General features: G+C 45.5%; 2 protein-coding genes across 2 annotated transcripts; one reads left to right on the top strand and one right to left on the bottom strand.

The window, feature by feature from the left end:
- Positions 1-7954: 7954 nt before the first annotated feature.
- LOC9637579 (vegetative cell wall protein gp1) lies at positions 7955-9496 on the bottom strand. The gene is made up of 2 exons (XM_024662230.1): positions 9334-9496; positions 7955-9069 (listed from the first exon to the last, which is right to left on the bottom strand). The coding sequence occupies exons 1-2, from the start codon at positions 9470-9472 to the stop codon at positions 8084-8086; spliced, it is 1125 nt and encodes a 374-aa protein (XP_024517998.1). The 5' UTR covers positions 9473-9496; the 3' UTR covers positions 7955-8083.
- Positions 9396-16751, top strand: LOC9637578 (histidine kinase 1). The gene is made up of 10 exons (XM_024662229.1): positions 9396-9502; positions 9606-9771; positions 9831-10004; positions 10073-11292; positions 11418-11645; positions 11719-12447; positions 12586-12964; positions 13027-13619; positions 13684-14829; positions 14949-16751. The coding sequence occupies exons 4-10, from the start codon at positions 10840-10842 to the stop codon at positions 15189-15191; spliced, it is 3771 nt and encodes a 1256-aa protein (XP_024517997.1). The 5' UTR covers positions 9396-9502; positions 9606-9771; positions 9831-10004; positions 10073-10839; the 3' UTR covers positions 15192-16751.
- Positions 16752-17258: the final 507 nt, after the last annotated feature.

Raw genomic sequence — 17258 nt, 5'->3', positions numbered from 1 at the left:
TCTTGGATCGAGGACGGCCTAAATATAGCTGAGGTCGAGGAGGCGCCACATCATCATCAGGAATGTGGCTCGAGACTCAGGAATCGGGAAGTGTCTCGAGAGTCAGGAATAGAGAAGTGTCTCGAGAGTCAGGAATGTGGTCTGCAGGTCAGGAATCCGGCGAGAGTCAGGAATGTGGCAAGAATTGGGGGATTCCTGACATACTTCATAAAATGCTTTATCATTTGATAAGAACATTAAACTTTATTTATGGGTGGTAGAGTTGTGAGACATGAATCCCTAAGCCCCAAAGTGGAGCTATAAGCGTGCCTCATGGTAGTGGTCGAAACAAAAGTTCAATAAGCATAATACGTTTGGATTAAAAACTTTAACTCGACAAATCAAGAATAGGAGTGAAACTTCAAATAAAGTGATTAAGGATATGAGCATGAAGCAATTGGTGAATATGTCTCTAGAAAGGGATATAAGAAGGATTGACACATGGCAAGTATTGGGACCGAGTTTAAAATGGAGTCCAAGATGGAATCCGAGAAAGAGTCCGAAATGGAGTCTGAGAAAGAGTTCGAAATGGAATCTAAGAAGGAGTCTAAGCAAGAATCCGAGATCGAGATTGAGATGGAGTTTGAGAAGGTGTTTGAGTCCAAACACTCTTACATATTTGGTTTTGCACGAAAAAAGAGGCTTCAAAAGTGAGTACCAAGTTGCATAATTAACTTAGATGGCTTCTGATGCAGATGATGCAATTGTTGAAAGGCATTATCACAATCGTCAATATATTTATATGCACATTTGAAAATGCCTAATGCTCTAATTTACATAAGTGGTTATGCTTAAACTATTGTACCATTGCAATGCTTTTCTTTAGAGACATATAAGAAACTTGTGTAAATGCTAGGCATCATCACAAAAATGATATATGACAATCACTATAAAGTGATTAAACAAATGGTATATAACATTTTTAAGATTCCCATAAAATAACTTTGGCAGAACACAAAGATTAGTGTAAGTGACTAAATTTTTCATTCTACTTTAGTTACTTAATCACATTTTTTACCACTTAGAGGAATCTCACTCACAACCTCTATAAGTCTTATTTCTAACTTGGGACAACTAGCCCTATGAATGGCATCTATGCCACTTTAGTCTAAGTGCTTCATATGTCCAATCCCATAGCAAACACCCCAAAGGTACCACTAACATATCAGCCCGTTATGCTAAAGCCATGACTAGTTACCCTTGTTTCATTAGTAGTCTAAGACTATATGTGCTATAGTCCCATCTTTCAAAGATTATGCCTTTTGTCTATGAGTGGTCAACCTAAAACCACACCTTAGCATCTTTAGGATAGGGAACACCCTTCCTCAATGTCTTTTTTTCAGTCCTTACTAAATCCCTCTCTATCTATAGTTGTGCTCACCAACACTATTATTGGGTTAGGGCATAAAGATTCGATTACTAAGTTCCATTAACCTTTGAGACTTTTCTAAGCTCCTGAGTTTGGGCTTCTCAAGAGGTCACTTAGCCCAGTATTATTCAAACCAAAGGACACTTAACCTTAAGTATCTCAAGACCCTTAATTAATTGAAAAAGAGGGTGCAACTCTTATTCATGGGCCTTTTTTTTCTATATTTGAACCCCATGGATCGTCTCTCAAGTCATTCTCTTTGGTTGCTTACAATCTCTTCACCACGTGACTATAGTGTAAGCCATAAATTTTTCCTTTTCAATTTGCTAGTTTACCTCATCTATTTGACCACCACGGCCTTAACCTTAGTTAAATTCCCTTGCCAAGGTTCCTGCCTATTGTACTAGTTTTTACTTGATCCTACTTAGTTTTAGCAACTCACTACATAAGCAACAGAGTGTTAGCCATCCATCCATGAATTCCCAAATTCTCTCCCAATCCCCCTCTCCAAGTTAAACTACACTTAATGTTCGGTTACACTCCTCATAAGCACAAACAGCCAAGCACACTAAGCTTCTAGGTTCCTAACATCCCTTAATACAATAAAATTTGATCATAAGACCCTCTAAATCCTAAGCCTTAGGTGCAACACTTGCTTCAGGACACTAGGGTACACACCATAGCCTAATGGCTTGGTATAAGTACCCCTACTCCCCCACTTTCATCCCGAAGGGCAGGCCCAAGCCCCTAAGGGCAGGCCCAAGCCCCTAAGAAGGGCAAGGACCAATGAGCTATAAGGTACTCAAGTGGGGCACCACTCCATATGAGCCGGAAGCACTGGAGTCGATTTCTCTTTTAGGAGTGGGAGTTGCTCTAGAGCACTTCTTTGGGTGGCCCCTTTAACACCACCTGAGTCCATGCTCACTCCCACCCAAGGCCCCTAAGCCCCAATCTCAACCTCAAGTCAGTTTTGAGGCACCACTAAAGAGTTCCTTCAAGACTGGTTCCTAGACCTCACTATCCTTATTATACTTTTGGAACCCTTTACAGCCCTTTATAGCCCCCCCCCCCCCCCTCTAAGTGAGACACATACTTTGGCTTTCACCCTATGACCTGTATTAATATTTGGACTCAATCTCGGACTTGATCTCGGACTTGACCTCAGACTTTGTCTAGTACTCAAACCTAATCTCAGCTCTCAGATTCAGTCTTAGAGTTGGTCTCAAATTCGGTCTCGGAGTTAGTCTTGGAATCAATCTTGGACTCGGTCTCAAACTTGGTCTCAAAATCGGTGTCGGACTTGGTCTCATCTGATGAACTCTTTAATATTTAAGTTGTGCTTTCAGGGATCCTTTAGCCTATGACATTTTGGGGAGTTGCCTTTTATATACCTTTAGTCACTATATAATAGGACTATTCCTCTTCATTTCCATAGTTTGGGACTTTGGGATAACTTTTCGAAACATCGTAACTCTACACAAGTCTTATGGATACTCTCCCCACCTTTCACATTTTGGTGCCTTAGATATACGTCTAAAGCAAAATTCTGATGAGCCATGCCAGGTATCCAAGTAGTTAGTGCCATCCACACTTGAATTAGGAGCATTGACCATTTGATCTCCTAAGGGAGTTAAAGTTGGTTTTTGAACAATTCACTAAGTTACCCCATTTGTCCATCCGTATTCACTCTAGCCTTGGACTTGTCAGTTGTTATATTATCACCCATCACGTGGGTATAACCTTTCTTAGTCACACTGGCCTTTTCTTGGCTAAACTAATTCCACTGGAGTCCTCCTTCTACTATCCTTTTGGAGCTCACAAAACCCTTTAAGGTCTGGGAGACAATTGTTTTGTGCTTTCACCCTATCTCAGACCCTATCTAAGACTCCTTCTCGAACTCCATCTCAAATTCCTTTTCAAACTCTATCTTGGACTCGTTTTTGGAATCCATCTAGGATTCCTACTCAAACTCCATCTCGAACTCCTTCTCAGACTCTATCTCAAACTCTATCATAAACTCCTTCTCAGACTCCATCTTGGACTCCTTCTTGGACTCTCTCTTAGATTCCTAGATCGTTAGGAATGTTGTGGCTAACACTCTATTAAGATCTTTTGAGTTATGCATATACTTGCCCTATCCACCCTACTATCATTTTGGAGCTCACAAAACCCCTTAATGTCTGGGAGACAATTGTTTTGAGCTTTCACCCTTAAACTTGGACTTAGACTTGAACTTAGACTCAAACTTGGACTCGGTTTTGATCTCGGTCTTGGTCCCAGTCCCAGTCTCGGTCTCTGTCTTGGTCTTGGTCTCAATCCCAATCTTAGTCTTAGTCTCGGTCCCTATCTCGGATTTTATCTAGAACTTCTTCTCGGACTCCATCTCAAACTCCTTTTCAAACTCTATCTTGGATTCATTTTTGGACTCCATCTAGGATTCCTGCTCAGACTCCATCTCGAACTCTTTCTCAAACTCCATCTCAAACTCTATCATAAATTCCTTCTCGGACTCCATCTTGGACTCTTTCTTGGACTCCATCTTAGATTCTTAAATCGTTAGAAATGTTGTGGCTAACACTCTATTAAGATCTTTTGAGAGTTGTGCATATACTTGCCCCATCCACCTTTAATGACGCTCTTTAATTGATATGATTTTATGAGACATCACCTCTCTTATTTGTCGCTACATTTATCATATGAAGTGGAGCTGAAGTACATGTTCCGATGGAGGTTAATGCTATTGCTGCCCATGTTTAAAGACTGGCAAAAACATGGTTGTGGCTATGATATTCGTTGCTAGGTTATTCGTTGTTGTGATGAAGATGGCCATACATATAAGTGTTATCAGCATTTTTTAGATTGGCATCCTCCATTTCCTAGGTAGAGGCTTTAGTGTCAATAATATCATATTAATACTGATGTGGTGAAAAGTCATAATATTGAAATTCTTTTAAAAAAAAAAGAGTCATATAAGTAGTGGAGGGACCTTGCATGAATTAGTTAATGACCCCTTCATCCTTCTTTTGGGAATACCATTAAAAGGGTTTAGTTGCCACTAGATCATCTAGTGTTTACTTTCTAAGCTTGTTTTTATAACAAAAGGTCCCTTTCCATGTTAGTTAAGATGGATTTAAATTTATTTTCTATTACTAAACCTATTGCTACATATTACCATCTATATTTACACTATACAACTATTCTAATAATAGTATATAGCATTATAATTATATCTTTTTCTCATATGGATTGAAAGTAGTTAGAGTTTTCTAGTTGATTGGCCAAGATCTAGAGGAATATCAAGAGGAGGCACTAATAGATTTATAAATAATGTCATTTCTTTTTATTCCCTTTATATAAAGTGTTTTATCTGCTCCATATGCACAATATATAGAGGATTGGCATGTTAAATATCGTGCTGAACTTTATAAGCTTTTAGTCCAACTTGCTTTATAAATCTGCAATTCAACACTTGATACAATTCTTTTCATTGGGCAAAGAGCCCATTAATAAACCACACACTATAAAATTGGAAAACAAACTAATATTACATCATCCACTTCATATTCTATAAGTGGGTAATGATAAGAGTTATAATGCTATTATTGCCCCATTTGTATACAGCCTAACTGTTCAGTAGGCTGCTCAAATAATAATCCTAGAACCTAGTATCAGTAGCTTGTGGCAATCACAAAAGTAAACTTAAATCCATTACTAGTATTGAATCATGATCATATAAGCATTAATATATTGAAGCACTAATAAACTTTATATCCTTGTAATATATATATATATATATATATACTATAGAAATGATAAATAATCATCTTAATTTGAATGTTAAAAGTTCATATACTTTACAATAGCTTTTTAGTTATACAATGATGTCTTATATGCTTGCCTAGAATAGGAGAGTCATATGGAATAAAGACTAAAGGCACCACCAGCCATATATGATCACCATAATGAGCCTTTACAAAGTAAAGAAAGTTATCTTTAAGGTAATATTAAAAATGTAAATACAAAATCAGCAAGTCATCAACAAGATTCTCAAACCCATCAAAAGCTTTTAAATCCATAATTTAACATTTTGAGCTTCATAAACTTCATCAAGTTATACATTTGAATATTTAATTCTAAATAAATTATCACTAAATTGTGAATCTGAATAAGGTTAAGAAATGTTTATATAAAGGAGAAAATGATTTGGATTGAAACTAATTTGATGGCTATCAAAATTCTCATGTGTACATGTGGGATGAGGTGCACTTAATTATACATATAAATGATCTTGAGTTTGAGCTTCAAGTAGTGTTAAGTTAAGTTTTTGACCTCATCTTTAATATGGATTGGTTGCATCACAATCATGACAAATATAGCTTTGAAATTTCTTCCCCTTATTTTATATTTTTTTCATTTTTCTTTCATTCCTCTCATTTGTGTTTTAATTCATTCCTCTAAATAGTTTTTGCATTGCAATGGTTAACTTACTATGTTACTCTCTTCGACTTTGACTTGTCATTTAGAGCTAAGATTGCAATGCATCATCCTATTTTAACTGAGGATGTTTATCTCTTATTTGGTGTTAGTCATCAAAGAAGATTAAAATTTTTTATGCAAATATTAAAGAGATATTGGAGAAAAGTGTTATCTAAAAGTTTTAAAACTCTTAGGATTGTGAACCTTATTTTGTGATGAAGACTAATAGTAATATTCAATTTTACATTGACTATTATCTATTAAATGAAGTGACTATCCTGAATATGTATTTTTTTCTTCACACTATTAATTTTCTTGATCATCTGAGGAGAAGTCATTAATTCACCAAGTTAAATTTTACTTTTAGGTAGTAACAAGTGTCGATGGCTAAAGAGGACGTTCTAAAAACTATTTTTCATACATTATTTAGTTTGTATGAGTTTTTAGTGATATTCAGTTTAAATAATGCTTTGATAACTTTCTAGTGGATGATGGATGAGATTCTTTATTATATGCTAAATATGATTATATAATGTTTTGATCCACTTGGAGGGGATGTGAGAGGAGTATATTCATAATACTTACAAAATGTTAGATCAACTGCGAGAAGTTAGTTTGGGTTGAAGTGATTAAAGTATGTGTTTAAACCTAAGGACACAATTTATCTTGAGTACTACATTTATTTGTTGCAAGTTTATCATGAAAAACTTATAGCTATTTTAAAGTTTTTTGTTTTAAAGTGTATGAATAATATACAACACTTTATCATTGTAAGCATTATTGATGTCGTCAATATCATTGTTCATTTAGTTTGAGGATGGTGAATGGGCATTTGTGGATCTCAAAAAAGTATTAACAACTTTTCTAATTTTGGCACTATACTTAACTTTTCATCTTGCATGTGGATTCTTCTAATATTAGTTCTAAAGGTGTATTGATGTTATTATATACATCAATTATACATTATAACTAATATGATAAATAAAGAGTGCATAGCAGTGGTTTAGGGTTTTGAGAAGTTTCATGCATACTTGCATGGTTATTAGACTTTACTAAAGGGTGATTATATTGTAATCATTATATTAAATTGGAAGAACTTAATTAGTTATACTGTTGGATAAATTCTGAAACTTAAAATATATAACTTTAAAGTTATTTATAGCTCAGAAGTTCTATAACTAATGTTAAGGCTCTTTCTCAAACTCCTTTTATTTTTTTGATCTTTTCTCATGTTCCTAATAAGTTTTTTATTCAAACATTAGTGAAATTTACTTTCTAGAGGAGTTACAATTATTTTTGCCAAATTAGGTCAAATGTTCACTTTTTTTATATAGAACTATATCAAATATATATTAAGTGTTTTGCTAAAAACAAATAAAATCTTAATTTCAAAAGATTTATTTTAATTAATAGAAAATGCTATTTAAAGTATGATATCAAGCTTTATCTCTTTTTTTTTCAATAAGAGATAAAAGTTTAGTTGGTATTTAGATACTTTTCACACTAAGCAGTGTTTGCAAGCTCTCTATATATAATAAATGAGCCTTGATTAATTTGCGTAAAAAAGAAAGATACCCTTAACTAACATTAAGGATACCGCTGCTGCCAGTCCCGACAGTGTGCAGCCGCTGGGAGTGTGGATCTGGCGGATGCTGGATGCTTGTCACCAAGCTGGATTATCTGGACAAGCTGCCGGGCTGGAGGCTGGAACTATGCTCGCTTACGTGCAACTCAGCTTTTGAGGCCTAAGTATCTCGTCCACAGGGTCCCATACGTGAGCAAGAACCAGAGCGTGATGACGAGCTTTGGGGACGAGGTTTTCATCGTGGAGAACTTCGGCCGCTGCCCTGATGGATACCTGACGGGGGTTAGACGAGCGCTAGTTCCTGATGGTAAGTGTATTGTCGGGCACGGAGTCGGCCTTGTTGCCCGAAATCAGAGGAATACTTCATGCTTCCTCGTGTTGGACTGTTTGACTGTGCTGGACTATGACATTAAAATTACCTTGGTTCTTTCGAAGACAATCTGACTAGAACAATGGTATAAGATCATCGTGAAGAATCCTTGCAAAAATACTTCTCTGTCGTGACCCTTTTGACTGACTATGGGCATGAAATCCCAGAAGAATCCTTGCATGAAGACCCAAATGCTAGATCGCTAGAAAGTTAGTATCATTTGAAAATTTCCCTTTCCCGGGTATTAGGGTTTTTGCTGGCAATCCGGTGGTGATGGAAGGTATGGCGCTCTAGGGCTCTCTTTACGCGGTGGCGACGGCGATGGTGATGGAAATGGCGGCGGCGTCGGCGATGGCGATGGCGATGGCAGTGGTTTTCTTCCAGGACTGGGAGCCCTGGAAGGCGGAGCGTGCTTTGGTGGTCCTAGCGGAGGAGAGAGCTTTGGAAGCGGCGGTGGCGATTTGTTTCGAGGAGGGGGAGGTGTGAGCTTTGGAAGCGGTGGTGGCGATTTGTTTCGAGCTGGCGGCGGCGGTGAGAGCTTTGGACGGGGTGGCGATTTGCTTCGAGCTGGCGGCTTTGGAAGCGGTGGCGGTGATTTGTCTCGGACATATGGAGCTGGCGGTGAGGGGTGAGGGGATTTCATCCGCGGGGCTGGCGGTGGAAGAGGAGGACGAAGAGCGTGTAGCGGTGGCGGCGGCCCGTTGTTTCTACGAACAGGGGCCGGCGGAAGAGAATGCGGTGGTGGCGGAGATGTTGGTTGCGGTGGAATGACGATCTCCGGCGGCTCGGCGTTTGGCGGTGGTGGGAGTTCTTCGTATGGTGGTGGAGAGAATGGGAGGAAAGGCGAGCTTCCAATCGGCGGAGCGCCGCCATAGCCAGGGTGAGGAAACGGGAAGATTGCTGGCGGAAGTGGCGGTATGATGGAGGTGTTGGAAAACGATGGAGGCAGCTCCGAGCACAGGGCCTTCTGTTGCCGAAAAGTAAAAGCTCCCACCGTGAAGATGCCTGTTCTTCGTGCTGCTTTGGACAAGATCCCAGCGTTTTTCTCGGTGGTCGTTGGTATCTGGCAAGTGGAGTCCGGGAGCCTGACGATCTTGACAAAGAGCTGTCGGCCATTTCCACCAGGATCTGCGAAGAACGCGCTCTTCACAGGCAGCTTGAAAACTCCGTTGCTGTCTGTCAATGCGAGAATCGCTGGATCTCCAGTGTACTGGAGTGAGACTTCCACACCTGTTAGCAGATCAAGGTATGGCTTTACTCAGCACGCAAAGTTGGACCTTTTACTGACACTAAGTTGCAGAAAGAAGAAAAAGAAGAGGAAAATCAGTTAAGCAGGAGACTTTGGAGGAAAACTGGATTCCACGAGACAAAGCCATAACTTTCTACTTTCTACGACTGGAATGTAAGTACTTCTCTCTTTTGCGACTTTCTTACTCATGCAGAGTCTCTTTGCAGATAGAGAAAAGAAACAGTGAAAGTGTTTGCTTCGCTTACCTGGTAATGGAGTTCCAACCGCAGTGCCATGAACACATCTCTTGCAAAAGACCACTCCAGTAACAGTGATGGTGTCTTTGCGTGTTGCCGATGACAAGCCGGCGAGAATGAAGGCAAGGAGAAGACTGTGAAGCACCATAGCCGGCTTCACGCATACACTGGCTGAAAGGTATGAAAAAAAGAAGGTATTCGTTGCTAGAACGGAGCTCTAGGATATGTCTCTGATGATTCTGTGTGGACTGTGTGCTCACATGTTTCTCCGGATGTTGCAGAGAGATGCAGAGGTTTAAAAGAGCCACGAAGTGTTTAAAGCGAGTAAGTTTCTCTTTGTCTCGAAGATTTGACCTCCGCGAAGCAGCTTGACTTACTTTGATCTCGCAAATAACAATTCGAAGCATGTTTTTATAATCGCTGGAAGCTCGCGATGTTCGGACAAAGGTAAGTTTTTTTTATGAGTATGATCTCTCGTGTGCTCTGGGACTCACAAACTATTATAGAAATAAAACCATGCAGGGAGGGAAGCAAGAAAACATCCGCAAGAATCGCCCGAAAGAATCTGAATTGGAAGGCGCGGCGCGGCATTAAAAATGAAACCAGCAGCGTTTTCAGAGATCCTGATCGGATACGGGACACGATTGCTTGTTTAAGCTTGACCGACGCAGCTATGGCTGGTAATGTTCCAAGCTCTCATTTTTTTTCCTTTTCCTATCGTCGTTCTCATCTGTAACTTCGTTCCCAGGATTCATTCGCTCGCTTTGGATCTCATAAATGCGCAGCTTGAAACAGTCTTGATCGAGCGCGGAGAAAAGAAACGCGAAAAAAGAACTATAACGGAACTTACGAGCTATGGCTGCTGCTTGGAAGAAGCTCGGCTATGGTGGTGTGGCATTAAATGTGGGGAGTTTCTCTTCCTTTTTTTTTGAATTTGCCATATTCCAAATCAAATCTCCTGGAAACCAACCCATTGAATTCACCCAACACCATAGCCGCGATCATGGAAGAAGCAATCGTGGAGCGCTGTGATTGCTGCCTTGATCCGTGTTAATCGGAAGAAGCGCAAGAGAAAGGAAGAGGGTGAGAAAGAGAGTAGGCAAGGCTAGAGGAGGATTTGTCACGGCAGTGTGGTATGCGTGATCGATCGAGCTATCGATCGATCGCTCACGCACAACATTTGATTCAAACGGCGATGGCATTATCAGAGAGAGATCGAATCTGGGCAGGATTTCTCGGAAGAAAATCCCATAAACACTGCCGCATCCATCGATTGTCGGATGAGGGCACAGCTGCGATCCTCATGGCGATGGCGACGCCGCCCCGATCATGAGGTATCGGTAGTATATCGTTCTTGGGCGGGATCGAGGAAGAACAAAGAAGAAGAGAGAAAGAGAGATGGTGGGCGGTGGATTCCCAGCGGGGATCGGTGCTAGATCGATCGTGGGTAGGCAGGAATCGAGGAAGGAGATGATGGGTCCGCGGCGGCTGTGAGAAAGAGAGATCGATCGATCCATGGGCGAGCCGGCGGCGGGAGGAGAAGAGGATGCTTACTGGGGACGCTTGTGCCAATCCATGGCCTCCCGCTGCTTGGAATGTAGCTCGCTGGGCATGAGAGGCGATCCCATGGGTGTTCTTCGCATTAGCAGCTCCAGCCACCAGTTCTACGAGAGTGATTCCACGCCGGATAGTCCCCGCCTCTCCACGATCAACGCGACGATCTCCAGCCACTTCTCTGGGAATCTTTCGGCAGATTTGAATGGGCTGGAGAGCGGCGCCGCGCGAGAGAACCAGGGAAATGGAAACGAAGAAGCGCCATCGCCGCCCCGGCCGCCACCGCCGCCACCGCCGCCGCCGCCACCTTTGAGAAGATTTTCTCTGGAGATCTTGCGCGAGTGGGCGATGAAGCGATCGCATTGGCAGCAAGTAGCGAGCGATCCCATGCTCTTCCCTCGCATCGCCCTCATGGTACGCCAACTTTCTCTTGTCTTTATCTTTTCGTCGTCCTCTTTGTTTCGTAGCGATTCTTGGCGTGTTCCCGCGAAACACGGAAGAATCGAAGAGAGCTAATCGTGTTCTTCGTGTTCTTCCAGGTGATGCTGGTGTTGCTCGTGACTATACTCACCGTGAGCGCGTGGTACGTTGCCTCGAGCCAGATTCGACGATCCATCGCTCCTCTCGTTGCTTCTTTGCGAACCGAGGCTGCGTTTGACATCGAGAAGCCGCTGGATTTCGCTCTAAACTACACTTCCACTTCGGTGTCGCTTCTTTGTCGCCTCCTCTCGGCGTCCAACGCGAGCTTGACATCCTCCCCTCCTCAGGTACGAGTGAAAGAAAGCTCACGAGTTCTATCGCGAGTTCTATGGATTTCCTGCTAACTTTCTCTCGTTCCAGCTCAAGAGCTTGCTGTGGACTGGCTACTTCATGAGGCCGGGCAGCAGCGCTGCCGGATTCTTCACTCGGGATCTCTCTTTCATGGCCTTTGCCGACTCGAACTCCAGCAGGAGCGACGACGCCTACTTCTTCTCGTCCACTGGAAACTCGAACTCCACGCACCGAAAGTCGTGTGTCTCGCGGGACTCCTTTCGATGGTTTCGCCAACTAGTTCATCCGGTCACGGGGAAGGTCGAGCAAGCGCAGACGCCATCGCCATGCCTGTTCTACACCGCTCGCTCGTCTCTCTACCAGGCAGCTCTCAACGACACGAGTGGAAAGATCTTCTGGGACATCACGGCCGACTCGTCCGGGAGTTTGTCACTCTTGGGAATGCAAGCCGTGAGATCGAGCTCGAGAACCAGCGGCGTGGCTTTTGTGACGAGATCTTTCGAGAACATGATGCGTCAAGTGGATGCTTTCCAGCAGCATATGTTCCTCATGACGGACGATGGCCGCTTGGTCGGGATATATGGATCGAGCTACGCAGTCGGGGACGTGGATCGAGCCAACTTTACGATTCCACTCGCCAGGGACTCGAGCGACGCGCTGGTGGCGAGGATATCTTCGTTTTTGGATCGAGTAAACTCGAGCTTGGCTTCGTCTCCTCGGCACTTTGAGAACGTTTTGGTGGATGGCGTTCACTATCACGTGAATACGGTGCCATTGTCAAGCATTGGACAAAATCTGGTAAGCCATCGTTTTTCTTCTCCTTTCTTGACGAAGTTCTTCGCTGATTGCGCTTTTCTCTTTCTCTTTTCTCAAAGTTCTACGTTGTTTGCGTTCTTTTCTCTCTTTTTTCTTCGCTAACTCTACGTGAGCTGAAAGGTTGCCGTGTTGATCATCTCGGTGAGGAGCTTGGAGATTGGACTGGACGCTCGGCTGCACACTCTGGGGATGATTTTCCTCGGCATTGCTCTCGCGACGGTGCTGATGGGGTGCTGCCTCGTGGTGATGCTCACAAAGGGAGTGAGCATCTCCATGAGAGTGGAGCAATCCTACATCGCACAGGTGAAAGCCACCAAGCTCGCCGAGAAACGGAGCAACCACAAGAAGCTCTTCTTCGCCAACATGAGCCACGACCTCCGGACTCCTCTCGCTGCCATCATCGGCTTGATCGATCTGTGCCTGTCTCACAAGGAGCGCCTCTCGGTGGAGCTCGAGTCCAACATGCTACAAATGAAAACTTGCGCTACAACTCTTCTAGGTGAGAGATCATCTCCTTCTCAAGCTTGGATGACGAGAAAAATCGTTTTATTCTTCTCGCAGGGATTCTAAACTCGATTCTAGACATGAGCAAGGCCGAGGTTGGCAAGCTGGAGCTGGAGGTGGCGGACTTCGACCTCATCAAAGTCTTGGAGGAGGCAGTGGACATCTTCGCGGTGGTAGGGGCCAAGAAAGGCATCGAAGTGGTGCTGGAGCTGCCGGACGACAGCATCGAGCTAGTGCGGTGGGTGCGAGGCGACGCTGGACGAGTGAAGCAGCTCCTGTGCGATCTCCTCAGCAACGGTGTCAAGTTCACGAGCCGCGGCTACGTGATTCTCCGAGCTTTTCCCAAGCAATCCTCCTCGCAGAGCTGGGTGGCGAGCGCGAGCCGGCGGTCCGGCCGCTGGTTCCAGAAAACTTTCGTCAGCTGCTTGAGGACTAGCAGCAGCAGTAGCAACAGGTCCTCGCAGATCCCGGCTCGATCACAGGGCAGCAGCAGTGACACTCTCGAGTTCGAGTTCGAAGTGGACGACACCGGACAAGGAATCCCGCAGTCGCGACGCGAGGCAGTGTTTCGAAACTTTGTCCAGGGGAGCTCCAAAGTCCACTGCACGTATGGAGGAACCGGGCTGGGCCTAGCGATCGTTCGCTCCCTGGTAAGCCAACATCAAGTTCTTCGATCGATCCTCGCATAAAAATCTCGTTTTTCTTTCTTCCCAGGTGCATATGATGGGAGGCCAGATCAAAGTCGCCAACAAAGACGGCCCAGGAACGCTCTTCAAGTTTAATCTCCTCTTCCAGAAGGCGTCGAGCAGGGATATCCAGACTACACACTCGGGCTTGCGTCGCAACGGCTCGCACCAGCAATCTTTCGGAGAAGAGAGCCAGCTCTTGGAAAACGCTGCCCGGGTTGACGGACTCGAGGGACAGAACCTCCAGGTGGTTTTGGCGATGGCGGGCGAGCTTGGCCGGAAGTTTGTATCCCTGTGGATGCAAAACAAAGGAGCAGCACAGGTCTGCGAGGTCTCGCAGTGGCAGAGCATCATCCCGAGCCTGGAGCGAGCTCTCGCGGATCGAACGAGCGTTTGCTCCGCGGACTCGTCACTGGATATCACCACCGAGAGCAACGCGAGATCATCGCCTTCGCCGCGAGGGAGGAGCGTGGTGTGCCTGGCGATGCTGGATACGGCGCTCTTCCCAGAAGGGAATGCCTCCATCACCACCAAGTTCCGGATGGAGCTGGACGAGCTCGTCCGGAGCTCGCGAGGGAGTGGCAAGTGCGTGCACATAAGCTGGATCTTCTCGGCCGACACGACCAATCTCGTGTGGCAGACGCTCCACAGCCGGAGCGATCTCATCGTCCACAAGCCCGTCCATAGCTCGCGGCTGGCGGCGCTGGTGGAGGAGCTCCAGGGGCAGCACTTTGAGCACTTGGTGGCGGAGCAGCAGCGGTGGAGCAACGCCAAGAGGCCGAGCTGCGAGAAAAGATCCTCCTTTTCTTCGCGGAGCCGGAGTGGATCGGCGCAGGAGCTCTCCAGGCTGTCGCTGGATCAGCACCAGCAACAGCGTGGGCTGGCGGAGGAGCGGCGGCGGAGTGGCGGCGATGTGGATGAGAGCGAGGATGGTGACGCTGGGAAGGGGAGAAGTGGGAGCTTGGCGGAGCTGCGAATCCTGGTGGTGGAGGACACGGTGCTGCTCCAAAAGGTGACCAAAGCGATGCTGGAGCGAGAGGGAGCGATCGTGGAGCTCGCTGCCAATGGCGAGGAGGCTGTCAGCTCCATCGCTGCGAGCTTGGCAGATGATCCATGCAGTCCCGATCCAGTGCAGCAAAAGCGGAGAATGGATCTAGTTCTCATGGATTGTCAGGTATGGAAAAAATCCTCTGTTTTTCTCAGTTTGTTTGCTCCTGGACTGGATTGCGGTGGAATCTATCTATCCATCTCTTTGTCGCGATTTTTTTCTCTGATCTACTGGTGGATTTGCAGATGCCTGTCATGGATGGCTATGCCGCGACGGCTCGCATACGCGAATTGGAGGGTGGATTGAGCAGCAAAGCCAGCGAAAACAGTGGTAGCGCTTGTCGAGTTCCCATAATTGCCCTCACGGCGCACGCCATGGCCAGCGACGAGCAAAAGTGCAAAGGGGTTGGAATGGACGCGTACCTGACCAAGCCATTGAATCTGGAGGAGCTGACGAAAACGATGAAGGGCCTGGGAATTCTATCTTGAGGTTGCGCGCGGCGAAAGAGAGGGCGAGAGGAGGACGAAGGACAAACAAAGAACAAGAAGGGCAAACGACAGCGGTTGGATCTGTGGCATTAATCCAATCCCCGCCGTCAACTGTTTCGCGCGCCAATCGGGGCCCAGTTGAATCTCCGCCGTTGGATGCGCGCTCCCGCCACTAGGCAGAAATTTGATCTATGGCGGGCCAATGGAAAGTGGACGCGTTGTGTTGACGCCGCAGGCCAATGCGGCGGCGCCACGTGGTTCTGTTCTCATCCAAATGACTAGGGCTAGCGAAGGGGTCACATTGGAATGGAGAGGTGGCGGCGCGGCGGCGGCGTGGAGGAGGAGGAGCGGAGGCGATGAGCGCGGCGCCGCTGGGAAATCGCTGCCAATGGGATCGCCACCGGGAAGAAATGGTTGCAATCGCCAGGGGGCCATAGGTGGTTAGGTTATCTCTCTCTTTTTATATTCCTTTTCTCTTGAGTGGATATGGATGCCGGATCACACTCACACTACAGGGCGTGCTGGAATGTCGCCTTTTCCTCAATCGACACAGTGATCGCACCGCTGGTGGGCGTGGATTTGCAACACCACTTTGCGGTGCTGGACGGGTCAGCCCAGATTCCAGTGTTTTGGCTGGGGAAGCTTTGCTTCAGCACCATCAGCGATAGCGTGCGCTCTCTCTCCGACAATCTGTGCAAGACAATGCGGCAGTGGAGCATCAATCTGCTCGTCCAGGTGCTGTTTAGCGGGATGGTGATGCTCAATCCCCGGCTCAGCGAGGCCCAGCAATTCCAGCTCTTGTCCGCCATCACCCGGGCGCTCGAGCAGCTCTTCCTCCAGCACTGGCTGGACGAGAGGCTGATGAAGGGATTGATCGCGCTGGCGTGCCCGGATCGCGGCTCCCGGATCCTCGTCACGTATCTCGTCGAGGTTCTCAAGGGTCTAGCTTCCAGATCAACGGCAGCAGTGGCTGGGGAGGGAGGAGATTTGGAGTCGGAGTCACAGCAGCAGCAGCAGCGAGAAGATCTCAAGGCCGCGAGAATTCTCTGCCAGGAGTTTGGGATCGATCACATGTACGTAGCGGCGATGCCAGCGTCGGTGAGAAGGGCGGTGCTCGTCGCTCTCACGAGGGACAGGGACGAAGATCTTGTAGGGTCGGCCATCGCCCAGGAGCAGCGGAGATTGATGGCGTCGCCGGTTTGCTCCATCACTCTGGAGCCATTGCTGCTCCAATCCAGTGGCAAGGTGAGCCTCGACGTGGTGGCGGTGATCCAGAGCAGCAGCTCTAGAAGCGGTGGCGACGATCATGCGTTTCTTTACAGGGGCACGGCGCTGTACAAATGGTTAGCGAAGCCGCAAGTTCCAATCAGTCCGGAGACGAGGAGCGTCGTCACACCCATGGACGTGTATCGACTATCTTGACACACACTAGGTAGGATCCAATCCAACTTTACCAACTTGCAGAGAGAGAGAGAGAGGACTAGGAAAGGCAAACATTGTCAAACAAAGATTTTTAGCTCCTGTATACACGAACAGTGACACAAACCGTGATTGTTTGCATTTTTATTTGTTTAAAATATCCCAAATATATTCATGCATATATTTAAAAATTTATTTGAATCAATTATTACATACATGCGTATTTGTCGGTGACACCCCATATATTTTTTGAGCTTGAAATAAAAATTGTTTTACTTGTGAGCGTTGAATATGCACAGTGGTGACTATTGTTAGACTAAGACCTAGCATGTAAAAAATTTAAAATACAATAGTAAAATATAATATATCTTCCACTTGTTATGGAGGATTTAGATATCCAAGTAGCATCATGGAAGAGTGCCATGTAGCTAGTCAAGATGATTAATTATGAAGATTAAGAAGCTTAAACTCTTTACATAAAGAGGCAAAATAAATATTAAAGGAGAAATCTGGTGACCTTGAGATCTTCTCACTGGTGGTGCTGCTGCTACTGTGACTCTGACTCCAAATCTCCTCCCTCTCCAACCACCGCTGTCGTCGCTAGCTTGAGAACCTCGACGAGATAGTTGACGAAGATCCGGGAACCGC

This window comes from Selaginella moellendorffii, unplaced genomic scaffold (genome assembly GCF_000143415.4).
Source record: "Selaginella moellendorffii unplaced genomic scaffold, v1.0 SELMOscaffold_88, whole genome shotgun sequence".
Lineage (NCBI taxonomy): Eukaryota > Viridiplantae > Streptophyta > Lycopodiopsida > Selaginellales > Selaginellaceae > Selaginella > Selaginella moellendorffii.
The sequence above is the reverse complement of the archived record's forward strand: the minus strand, read 5'-3'. Positions and strand labels throughout refer to the sequence as shown.